The sequence below is a fragment of the Bombina bombina genome, chromosome 12, assembly GCF_027579735.1.
Source record: "Bombina bombina isolate aBomBom1 chromosome 12, aBomBom1.pri, whole genome shotgun sequence".
In the NCBI taxonomy this organism is placed as follows: domain Eukaryota; kingdom Metazoa; phylum Chordata; class Amphibia; order Anura; family Bombinatoridae; genus Bombina; species Bombina bombina.
The window spans coordinates 59,750,280-59,763,155 of NC_069510.1; the positions used below are offsets into that span (position 1 = coordinate 59,750,280).

Sequence of the window (12,876 nt, forward strand, 5' to 3'; positions counted from 1 at the left end):
GTTGCCTGTACAACGGCAAAGAGAATGACTGGGGTAGGCGGAGCCTAGGAGGGATCATGTGACCAGCTTTGCTGGGCTCTTTGCCATTTCCTGTTGGGGAAGAGAATATCCCACAAGTAAGGATGACGCCGTGGACCGGACACACCTATGTTGGAGAAATAAATATAAATAAAACCTACAATTAATAACTAAATGATTCCTATTTAAAACTAAATACTTACCTATAAAATAAACCCTAAGCTAGCTACAATATAACTAATAGTTACAATGTATCTATCTTAGGGTTTATTTTTATTTTACAGGCAACTTTGTATTTATTTGAACTAGGTAGAATAGTTACTAAATAGTTATTAACTTAAATATTTAATAGACCTGTAAAATAAAACCTAACTGTCTTACACTAACACCTAAACTAACCCTACAATTAAATAAATTCCCTAATTTAAAAACAGTTAACTAAATTACAGAAAAAAACAAACACTAAATTACAGAAAATAAAAAACAAATTACAAGATCTTTAAACTAATTACACCTAATCTAATAGCCCTATCAAAATAAAAAAGCCCACCCAAAATAAAAAAAAACCCTAGCCTAAACTAAACTGCCAATAGCCCTTAAAAGGGCCTTTTGCGGGGCATTGCCCCAAAGAAATCAGCTCTTTTACCTGAAAAAAAAAATACAAACAACCCCCCCAACAGTAAAACCTACCACCCAGAAGATAGAAGATGCCATCTGGGTGAAGACTTCTGCCCGTCTGGAGGACCACTTCTGCTGGCTTCGTTGAGGACATCTTGCCGCTTGGATGAAGACCTCTCCCGGCTTCGTGGAGATGGATGTCAGCTCTTCAAAACTGTAAGTGGATCTTCTGGGGTTAGTGTTAGGATTTTTTAAGGGTGTATTGGGTGGGTTTTATTTTAAATTAGGAGTTTGGGCTGCAATAGAGCTAAATGCCCTTTTAAGGGCAATGCCCATCCAAATGCCTTTTTCAGGGCAAAAGGGAGCTTAGGTTTTTTTAGTTAGGGTTTTATTTGGGGGGTTGGTTGTGTGGGTGATGGGTTTTACTGTTGGGGGGGGGGTTGTTTGTATTATTCTTTTTACAGGTAAAAGAACTGATTTCTTTGGGGCAATGCCCCGCAAAAGGCCCTTTAAAGGGCTATTGGTATTTTAGTTTTGGCTAGGGTTTTTTTTATTTTGGGTGGGCTTTTTTATTTTGATAGGGCTATTAGATTAAGTGTAATTAGTTTAAATATCTTGTAATTTGTTTTTTATTTTCTGTAATTTAGTGTTTGTTTTTTGTAATTTAGCTAATTGTTTTGAATTTAGTTAATTGTATTTAATTTAGGGAATTTATTTAATTGTAGGGTTAGGTTAGGTGTTGGTGTAAGACAGGTTAGGTTTTATTTTACAGGTCAATCTATATTTATTTTAGCAAGGTAGTTATTAAATAGTTAATAGCTATTTAGTAACTATTCTACCTAGTTAAAATAAATACAAACTTGCCTATAAAATAAAAATAAACCCTACACTAGATACAATGTAACTATTAGGGTTTATTTTTATTGGTAAGTATTTAGTTTTAAATAGGAATTATTTAGTTATTAATAGTAGGTTTTACTTATATTTATTTTAATTATATTTAAGTTAGGAGGTGTTAGGGTTAGACTTAGGTTTAGGGGTTAATAAATTATTATAGTGGTGGCAACGTTAGGGACGGCAGATTAAGGGTTAATAATATTTAACTAGTGTTTGCGATGCTGGAGTGCGGCGGTTTAGGGGTTTATATGTTTATTATAGTGACGGCGACGTTGGGGGTGGCAGATTAGGGGTTAATAAGTGTAGGTAGGTTGCGGCAACATAAATAAATAAATATAATGTAGGTGTCGGCGATGTTGGGGCAGCAGATTAGGGGTTAATAAGTATAATGTAGGTGTCGGCGATGTCCGGAGCGGCAGATTAGGGGTTAATTAATATAATGTAGGTGTCGGCGATGTCTGGGGCGGCAGATTAGGGGTTCATAAGTGTAAGATTAGGGGTGTTTAGACTCAGGGTTCATGTTAGGGTGTGAGGTGTAAACATAAATTTAGTTTCCCCATAGGAATCAATGAGGCTGCGTTACGGAGCTTTACGCTGCTTTTTTGCAGGTGTTAGGCTTTTTTTTTACCCGGCTCTCCCCATTGATGGGGAAAACGTGCACGAGCACGTACAACCAGCTCACTGCTGACTTAAGCAGCGCTGGTATTGGAGTGCGGTATGGGGCACAATTTTGCTCTACGCTCACTTCTTGCCTTTTAACGCCGGGTTCAGAAAAACCTATAATACCTGTGCTGTAGGGAAGTGAGCGGAGAGAATAATGTGCAAGTTAGTACCTCACCCCTCATAACGCAAAACTCGTAATCTAGTCGTTTATTCGTTTTAATTTATTTTGTGTTTTTTTTTACTTTTAGATGGTCATATATTCATTTATGTAGTAGAGAGCGCCCCCTAGCTTGGTTAATTTTATTAAGGTCAAATTCTGACCATTAAAACACAGCAAAAGATCAGCATAGGCTCAATGCATAGGTCCCCATTCCAATAAATCAGAGTGATCATATTAAAAGGGACAGGCTACACCAGAATTTGTATTGTTCCCCAGTTTTGCATAACCAACACAGTTATATTAAAGGGACAGTCTACAACAAAAATGTTCTTATTTAAAAAGATAGATAATCCCTTTATTACCCATTCCCTGTTTTTGCATAACCAACACAGTTATATTAATATACTTTTTACATCTGTGATCACCTAGTATCTAAGCCTCTGCAGACTGCCCCCTTATTTAAGTTTTTTGACAGACTTGCATTTTATCCAATAACTCCACGTGCGTGAGCACAATGTTATCTATATGGCACACATGAACTAACGCCCTATAGTTGTGAATAAAATGTCAACATGCATTCAGAAAAGAGGCGGCCTTTAAGGGCTAAGAAATTTGCATATGAGCCTCTTAGGTTTAGCTTTTAACTAAGAATATCAAGAGAACAAAGCAAAATTGATGTTAAATGGTAATTCGAAAGTTGTTTAAAATTACATGCCCTATCTGAATCATGAAAGTTTATTTTTTACTAGACTGTCCCTTTAAGAGAACTGGCTAATAAGCCTTTCTCCCAGCAATCCTGTAGCAACTCAAGAGAGATATCTTGGTATTTGAAAAGAATTCCAGTGTTATCCTTTTGTTACAAACCAAGCCAAAAAAGGTTTTCCAAATCTTATGATAGATATGCCTATTGACCTTTAATTATGTCCTGAATTAAGGTATCAATAACCCTATCAAGCAAACCTTTGTTAGACAAAGCCACAACTTCAATCTGTGATCCCGATGGTAGAATAAACATTGAGACACTGAGAGGAAGCAACCAAGGTAGGCAAGAGGACAACTGAATCAGATCTGCATACCAAATCCTGCAAGACCAACCTGGAGCAAATGAGAAACACTGAAGGCTATCACTCTGGATAACAACATGAATGGAGGAAAGGGACTGAATGTCCAGGGAAACACAAGGGCATCGACAAGACTTGACTGAGGATCCCAGTATCTGGCACAATAGTGAGGCAGCTTGTGATTCAAGCTAGAAGCCATAAAGTCTATTTCTGACAAACTCCAATATCTCACTATCTGGTCAAACACCTCCTAGTTCAGAGACCAGTCTCCCGAGTGAAGGCTTTGGCCCGGGATGTAAATGGCTCAAACTAGTCAATGGTGGCATTTCGTCCATCTGATTATGTAGGATATTTCTTTCGTCACCAGGGAACAGCAAGTTCCACTTTCATGATTTACAAAAGCCACTGCTGTGTCATTGACCATTCCTGCCTGAGTTTGTGTGAACTCTAAAGACCTCTGAAAATTGCCCAGATTTCTGAGATGTTGGTTAGTAACCTCACCACCCAAGGAGACCAGACTCCCTGTGCTCTCTGAGACCCCAGACTGCTTCCTAACTCTTTATGCTGGCATCTGTCATGATTAAAATCCAGGCTGGCTAAAGAAATGAGGCCCCTGGATAAGAGACTACTTACCATATCAAAGACTACTGTCTTGCCTTCTTATCTAAGAAGATCTTCTGAGACAGTTCATTTTAGTCTCCATTATACGGTTGAAGCATTAACAACTGTAGAGACCAAAGATGAAATCTGGCAAAGGGAACTACATTTGAAGCAGCCACCATGAGCCCTAAAATGTCCATTTATTGAGCTACAGAATGAAGCCTGGTGTAGTTTGACTATGTATTGTTCCGTTAGAGACAGTAACCTGGTAACTGAGTCTACAATTGACCCCAGGAAAGACACACAAGTTTGAGGTGCTCTTTGGCAGGTTGATGCACCAGTCATGACTGTGAAGCAATTGAAGAACAGTGTCTGTTTGTTTTGCATCCAGCTGCAGAGGGAGCAAAAGCACCAGAATGTGGTCTAGATGGAGTGCTAGTGAGATTTCCTGAACTTGTATGATGTATAATAAGGCCCCTAAACCTTTGGTAAAGGTCCTCGGGGCTGTGGAAAGATCAAATGGGGCACCATAAAATGGTAACTACCTGTTTAGGAAGATAAATCTCAGAAACTTTACATGGTCTTTGTGAATGAGAATGTGCAAATAAGTATCTTTTAAGTTAATGGTAGACTTAAATTCACCCTCCTGCTCTTAAGGAACAATAGTGCGAATAGTCTCCATCTTGAAAGGAATTTTAAGGACTTTGTTAAATTTTTTCAGATAGGCTGAACGGTACCTTTTTTTTTGTACCATAAAGAGGTTAGAATTGAACTCTTGGTTCAGCTTTGGAATTTAAGGAATCTCAAGAAATGTTTTGGATTAGAAGCTTGTTTTCCATACCTCTAATTTTATAGAGGGTAGAGGGAACATTAGCCTTGAGTTTGGCAGACGGAATAAAGGGAATACCAGTTTTATTCCATTCCTTAATTTCTTGCTCAGAGACTGAATCAGGTACCAGGAAGGTAGAGGGTTGTTTAGGAGATGACTTAAACAAATTGTCAATCTTTTGAGAATCATACATCTCCAGAGCATTATAAAAAAAATGATGCATCTTCCACCACCTTTTTTAAATGGGGTCCTGTGTTTCTGAAAGGCCATTCTCAGAAAAGGAATCTTTAGATATAAATGTACCAAATTTCTAAGTAGGGTATTTAGATGGGTCACTCCTAAAGGACTAAAGGCCTGTGAAGCATCACCTTCTGCCACATGCATGTATCTGCATTTAACTACAGGAGGTATGACAACAATCAACTCAGTAATAGCAGAGTGAATGTATTCTTTGAATTTTGGAGAACCTCAGAAGAGCCTCGTTGGGTAACAAATTGGTGAACTGTGGACCCCAGAACACTCAGACGTAAAGGCAGAGCTGTCTATGATTAGATACAGACTCAACACAAGAGGTACACACTTTAGCAGGGACACACACAGGAATATCCTTACAAAGTAGACAGTCAAATTAAGTGCAATATACTCTTAATAACTATAATTAACTCCAGCAAACAAAATGTTAACAGCAGTAGTTAATTAATGCTGATAATTTTGGTAGGCTCCAATATTCCCAGAAAGTCTTGCTATCTCCACCAGTACTGGAGAGCTTCTCCTGATATGCTTAATATGGCTATGGCACCTCAGAAGAAGAAAAAGAAGAAGCACATCAAAATATTAACCCCTAGCACACAAGTGCTACCACTGTTTTCGGGTGGTACTTACCCCAGGACACTCATCTACATGTTTGTAGAAAGCCAAACCAGTACTGAAACGAGAATCAGTAGAGGAAATGGTAAATGTAAGAGTATATCGTCGATCTGAAAAGGGAGGTAAGAGATGAATCTCTACGACCGATAACAGAGAACCTTATGAAATAGACCCCGTAGAAGGAGATCACTGCATTCAATAGGCAATACTCTCCTCACATCCCTCTGACATTCACTGCACGCTGAGAGGAAAACCGGGCTCCAACTTGCTGCGGAGCGCATATCAACATAGAATCTAGCACAAACTTACTTCACCACCTCCCTTGGAGGCAAAGTTTGTAAAACTGATTTGTGGGTGTGGTGAGGGGTGTATTTATAGGCATTTTAAGGTTTGGGAAACTTTGCCCCTCCTGGTAGGAATGTATATCCCATACGTCACTAGCTCATGGACTCTTGTTAATTACATGAAAGAAATCCAATTCATAGTACAGAAGAGCTGTGTTAAGGTCTCCAGTAACACAGGAGAGTGCTAAATCCAGTTGTGCTATTATCAAAGCGACAAGAGCATAAGTGCCCAAACGGCTTTAGAAGGTGTTTTGGTATTAGATTGGTTAGAGAACTCCTATCAACAATGTGAAGATCAGCACTTCAGAATTCACCTCACTCAATTCTAGAGGAAAACATTTGACTGGGGGATTCTTGGAGAGTGTGAGGGATTAAAGGAACAGTCTAATCCAAAATAAACTTTCATGATTCAGATAGGTCATGTCATTTTAAAAAACTTGGTATTCTTAGTTAAAAGCTAAACCTAGGAGGTTCATATGCTAATTTCTTAGACCTTGAAGGCTGCCTTTTATCCAAATGCATTTTAACTGTTTTTACCACTAGAGGGCATTAGTTCATGTGTGTCATATAGATAACATTGTGCTCATGCATGTGGAGTTACCTAGGAGTCAGGACTGATTGGCTAAATTGCAAGTCTGTCAAAATAACTGAAATAAGGGGGCAGTTTGCAGAGGCTTAGATACAAGGTAATCACAGGGGTAAAACGTGTATTAATATAACTGTGTTTGTTATGCAAAACTAGGGAATGGGTAATAAAGGGATTATCTACCTTTTAAAACAATAACAATTCTGGTATAGACTGTCCCTTTAATGCCCTGGTATGTAGGGGTGTTTTTTCCTCCTTCTAGTGGACTGGAGTGTAAGTCCACATGTGATGATCTTGTGGACTCTCACCATCTTGTGAAAGAAGACCATCTTTGTTGGTAATTCTTAGAGAAATAACACTGATATGTTTAAATACAGACTGCAACTCCTACTAATGTACAACATTTTCAACATAGAGGCGTGAAACAAATTATTTGCATATGAGCAAATATAAAATTAACTAACTATATGGACAATCATTTGCACTGAGATCTAATCTAATTTTTTTATCACATTTCTTTTGTGAAGGATTTATCAAGTGGAGGAGAATTTATGTGTAGTCATAACATAGTAACATAGTAGATGTGATTGAAAAAAACGAAGTCCATTGAGTTCAACCTATACAAATCTAATATGCTTACAAAAAAACTCCAGTTGAGCTTAAATTAATTTAATACAAGCTATCATATCTATGAAATCTGTTTCTTGCCAGAAATGTATCCAAACCATTTTTAAATGTATCTAAGGTATTGGCGTCCACTACCTCCTTTGGTAAGGAGTTACACAATTTTATTGCTTTTACAGTGAATCAAAACATTTCTATTGCATTTCTTTCCTCCAGCCTTAAATTGTGACCTCTTGTCACAAACAATTTTCTTGGAATAAACAGAGCTTCTTCCATATCTATATATGGACCTTGAATATATTTATATAAAGTAATCATGGCACCTCTTAAGCGCCTTTTTTTCTAGAGAAAACAGACCCAGTTTGGCTAGTGTCTCCTCATAGCTTAAATTCTCCATTAATCTTATTAGCTTTGTGGCCCTTCTCTGACTTTTTTCTAGGTCTGCAATGTCTTTTTTTGAGATCGGTCCCCAGAACTGCACTCCATACTCAAGGTGAGGTCTTACCAGGGATTTATATAGTGACAGAATTATGCTTTCCCCCCTTGAATCAATGCCTCTTTTAATACATGCTAGTATCGTAGTAACCTTAGAAGCATCTGCCCTGCATTGGGCACCCATCTTTAGCTTGTTATCTATTACTACTCTTAAATCCCTTTCCTCCTCTGTCTGGCTAAGTCTAGTCTCATTTAAATAATACATTGGGGCCGATTTATTATGGTGCGAGCGGACATGATCTGATATTGCGGATCATGTCCGCTGCTTACGCTGTCGCTATTTATCATTGCACCAGCAGTTCTGGTGAACTGCTAGTGCAATGCTGCCCAATGCAGGCCGCTAGCAGGGGGTGTCAATCAACCCGATCGTATTCGATCGGTTTGATTTCTGTCCGCCGCCTCAGAGCAGGCAGACAGGTTATGGAGCCTAGATTTAGATTACACATCAGCTGACCAGGACTTAAGCCATAACGTTTCCGGCAAGCCTGAAGGCTCGCCAGAAACACAGGGCATCAAGCTCCATACGGAGCTTGATAAATATGCCCCATTGCCTGCTTATTTTTACTTGCAAAATTTAGAACCTTGCCTTTTACCATATTAAATCTCATTTTCCATTTACCTGCCCATACTTCTAATATTTGCAGATCCCCTTGTAACAAAAGTTCATCCTGCTCTGATCCCTGGGGAACTCCACTGATTACCTTTGTCCAATCTGAGTATGATCCATTTACTACTACTCGTTGCTCCCTATTTTGTATCCAGTTATTTATCCATGAGCTAAGATTTTTCAGCTATTCCCAGTCCCTTAACATTAACCTCTCATGTGGCACTGTATCAAACGCCTTTGCAAAATCTAAGTATATCATATCAACTGATTCCCCTTTATCTATAGTTTGACTTACTTCCTTGTAGAATCTAATTCGATTAGTTTGACATGATCTATTTCTCATAAAACAATGCTGATTTGACTCATAATCTTGTTTACACGAATATGTTCATCAATATAATCCCTTACAATCCCTTCAAGTATTTTCCCCACTATTGTTGTCAGACTAACTGGTCTATAGCTTCCTGGATCAGCCCTGCTTCCCTTTTTGAAGAGTGGCACCACATCAGCTTTACGCCAATCCTGGGGTACTTTGCCTGAGGATAATGAATCTTGAAAAATTAAGAGTACAGGTTTGTCTATAACAGTGCTAAGTTCCCGTAAAACCCTTGGGTGTATTCCATCTGGGCCTGGAGTTGTATTTATCTTAACATTATCCAGTTTTTTCCTGAAATCCTCTAGACATAACCCAGTTAATGGTATGGGCTGGCATGTTCTAGTTTGTTCCAAAGTATCCTCCATTGGTTCCTCTCTTTTGTATACTGAAGAAAAGAGTTTGTTTAGTACCTCAGTCTTCTCCCTATCACTGTTAATCATGTTACCCTCCACGCATGGAGGCGTAACATAATAAAATATAAAAGTGTCAAGAGACAGGATATTTTGATATAACTATTTACTGTACTTGTAATGTTAGAATTGCAGGTTAAAATGCCAATGAAGCTTCTTAAATTTTATTTTATGAAAGAATATATCAGGTGGTAAAAAAGATTCCTCACTTTCTAGACCAAATACCCTTAGGGCTCCATGTATTAAGCAGTAAATGCCATCGATGAGCCCTTGCGGAGCTTTCAGCAATGTAAGAAGCAGCCGTCATTCTTACCATCTCCGCCACATTTAAGTTGGTGGATAGACATCACCCCTAACACATTCAATCGGGGTGATTGACACACTCAAGTGAGTATGTATTGGTACATACAGGCAGCGGATGCACAGCGTCTGCTGCCCATTTGATACAAAGCCAGGTGGAAAAAATTCATACATGGGTCCCCTTGACTGTAACACACTGCAAAGAAATTCATTACAACCAAGTGGTTGACAAATTGTTAGTTTTTATACATGCCTTTGCAAATGCCAGCGTTTAAGTTCTCTAATGCTTTCCCGGGCATAGGAATGTAGTCTATGCCGTGTTTGGGTAGTAGAGGAAAAATAAGTAAAGATCATAGTTTTAGATATAAGGTTATAACTCACCTGCCTCACGAGATATCTGAACAAAGGCCTCAACACCACTCTCTCCATAGTTGCCCTCAGAGGCAAGTGTGGACACATAATTCCAGCCAAGTGCTTTAACAATGTCTACCATCGCCTGAGCCTGGTATGAGTCTGGTGGTACCACACGCGAGAAGAAGTCATATCGGTTATTGTCACTGAGTTCAGGAGCTGTGGAGGCGTAACTTATCTGGGGAATCTGAAAAAGAGAAGAAAAGGACGGGGTATAGAGTATGAGTATAAGGATTGGATGTTTCCAATAATTATGTTTTTTACATGCTCAGTTCAAATAAAAAGAAACAAGATTATGGCTGTTTTTTATTTTAATTACATTTTAGAGCATAAACATTACTAGTAAAAAATAAAAAAATAATTCTCTTTTAGTGTTTTTTCTTGTTCTTTGGATGTCATATTTATTCATGCTCAGTATGAAAACAAAACACATATAAAACACTTGTGAAATATCTAAAATTCAAGTGTGTTATCTACATTAGAAACTATGACCTAGGTTACAAGTGTTGTGGTATGGCTATACCGCTGAAAAATTGGCCTTTGCGAGGGGAATATTCAGCTCACCCGTATTACAAGTCGTGGCAGTACGGCTATACCGCTAGCGTTTTAGCCTATACTGCAACTCTCCATTCCGCACTCAAAAAAGGGCTTTTGAGTGTGGAATATTCAGCTAACCTGTATTACATGTTGTACAGTCAGGCTATTCCGCTAGCTTTATAGCTTATACCGCCACGATCCATTCCGCTATCAAAGACCAGTAGTTATGGATTTTGCAAAACAAAAATGTTTCACAAAACTCATAACAAAAATGTTACAATGTACACTAACAACCATAAACTACATATTAACCCCTAAACCGCCACCCCCTACGCATCGCAAATACTATAATAAACTTATTAACACCTTATCCGCCACCCATCCACATCACCAACACTAAATGAAAGTATTATCCCCTAATCTGCCGCCCCCCGCATCACCAACACTAAATAAACCTTTTAACCCCTCAACTGCCGACCCCCCCACATCACTACTACTAAAATAAACCTATTAACCCCTAAACTGCCGGCACCCACGTCGCTACTATTATTAACCCCTAAACCGTCGATCCCCCACATTGCAAATACTAAACTAAACCTATTAACCCCTAACTGCCGGCCCCCCACATTGTGACAAACTAAATGAAACTAATAACCCCTAAACCTCATACCTGCTAACTTTAATTTAAACTTACAATATAACTACCTTCAAATAAATAAAAACTTACCTGTGAAATAAAAAAAACTAAGCGTAAACTATAAATAAACCTAACATAACTATTTAAAAAAATATATATATATATATATATATATATCAAAAATAAAAAACCTAAATTACAAAATTAAAAATCATAACACTATGAAAAATAAAAAAAAACCAAGGTTACAAAAATAATAAACGAAATTATCCAAAATAAAACAAATTAAACCTAATTTTATACACCTATAAAAACAAAAAAGCCAACCCAAAATAAAAAAAAACTAATCTAACAATAAACTACCAATAGCCATTAAAAGGGCCTTTTGCAGGGCATTGCCCTAAAGAATTTGCAAAAAAATTACAAAGTCCCCCCTAAAAATTTTACAACCCCCCATCCACCCAAACCCTCAAAATAAAAAAGACCTTACTAAAATAAACCTAAGCTACCCATTGCCCCTGAAGGGGCATTTGTATGGGCATTGCCCTTAAAAGGACACTCAGCTCTTTTGCTGCCCATTAAAAATTTAAAAAAGCCCTAATCTAAAAAAAAAAACTCTCCAAAAAATAAAAAAAATAACAACACTAACCCCAAAAAATGTACTCACCGTTCCTGAAATCCAGACATCCATCTTCTTGAAGGATGGAGCAAAGTCTTCATTTTTCAAATCAGCCAATAGGATGAGAGCTACTGAAATCAATATCCATATCGCACAACAAAAGAAGATTTTTCTGTAACTTGTAATGGTAGCGATATGCAAAGTGCGGTACCGCTAAATTTGTTGCGTTATTTACGCACCGAGTTTAGCGCAAAAACAAAATTTATGCTTACCTGATAAATGTATTTATTTCTTGACACGATGAGTCCACGAATCATCATTAATTACTGTTGGAAATATCACTCCTGGCCAGCAGGAGGAGGCAAAGAGCACCAAAGGAAACTCTTAAGTATCACTTCCCTTCCCACAACCCCCAGTCATTCGACCGAAGGAAAAAGGAGAGAGAGGAAACAACACAAGGTGCAGAGGTGCCTGAAGTTTATATAAAACATAATTTATGCTTACCTGATAAATTCCTTTCTTCTGTAGTGTGATCAGTCCACGGGTCATCATTACTTCTGGGATATTACTCCTCCCCAACAGGAAGTGCAAGAGGATTCACCCAGCAGAGCTGCATATAGCTCCTCCCCTCTACGTCACTCCCAGTCATTCGACCAAGGACCAACGAGAAAGGAGAAGCCAAGGGTGTAGTGGTGACTGGAGTATAACTTAAAAAATATTTACCTGCCTTAAAAACAGGGCGGGCCGTGGACTGATCACACTACAGAAGGAATTTATCAGGTAAGCATAAATTATGTTTTCTTCTGTTAAGTGTGATCAGTCCACGGGTCATCATTACTTCTGGGATACCAATACCAAAGCAAAAGTACACGGATGACGGGAGGGATAGGCAGGCTCTTTATACAGAAGGAACCACTGCCTGAAGAACCTTTCTCCCAAAAATAGCCTCCGAGGAAGCAAAAGTGTCAAATTTGTAAAATTTGGAAAAAGTATGAAGCGAAGACCAAGTTGCAGCCTTGCAAATCTGCTCAACAGAGGCCTCATTCTTGAAGGCCCAAGTGGAAGCCACAGCTCTAGTAGAATGAGCTGTAATTCTTTCAGGAGGCTGCTGTCCAGCAGTCTCATAAGCTAAACGAATTATGCTACGAAGCCAAAAAGAAAGAGAGGTAGCAGAAGCCTTTTGACCTCTCCTCTGACCAGAGTAAACGACAAACAGA

The 12,876-nt window shown here is 38.4% G+C and overlaps 1 protein-coding gene across 1 annotated transcript in view; it reads right to left on the bottom strand.

Annotated features, from left to right (window-relative positions):
- LOC128643247 (metabotropic glutamate receptor 6-like) overlaps positions 1–12,876 on the bottom strand; it is a 228,276-nt gene that overhangs the window by 128,747 nt on the left and 86,653 nt on the right. The window contains exon 2 of the mRNA XM_053696236.1: positions 9,837–10,053. Within this exon, the coding sequence (XP_053552211.1) occupies positions 9,837–10,053 (217 nt within the window). The remainder of the gene's footprint in view (positions 1–9,836; positions 10,054–12,876) is intronic.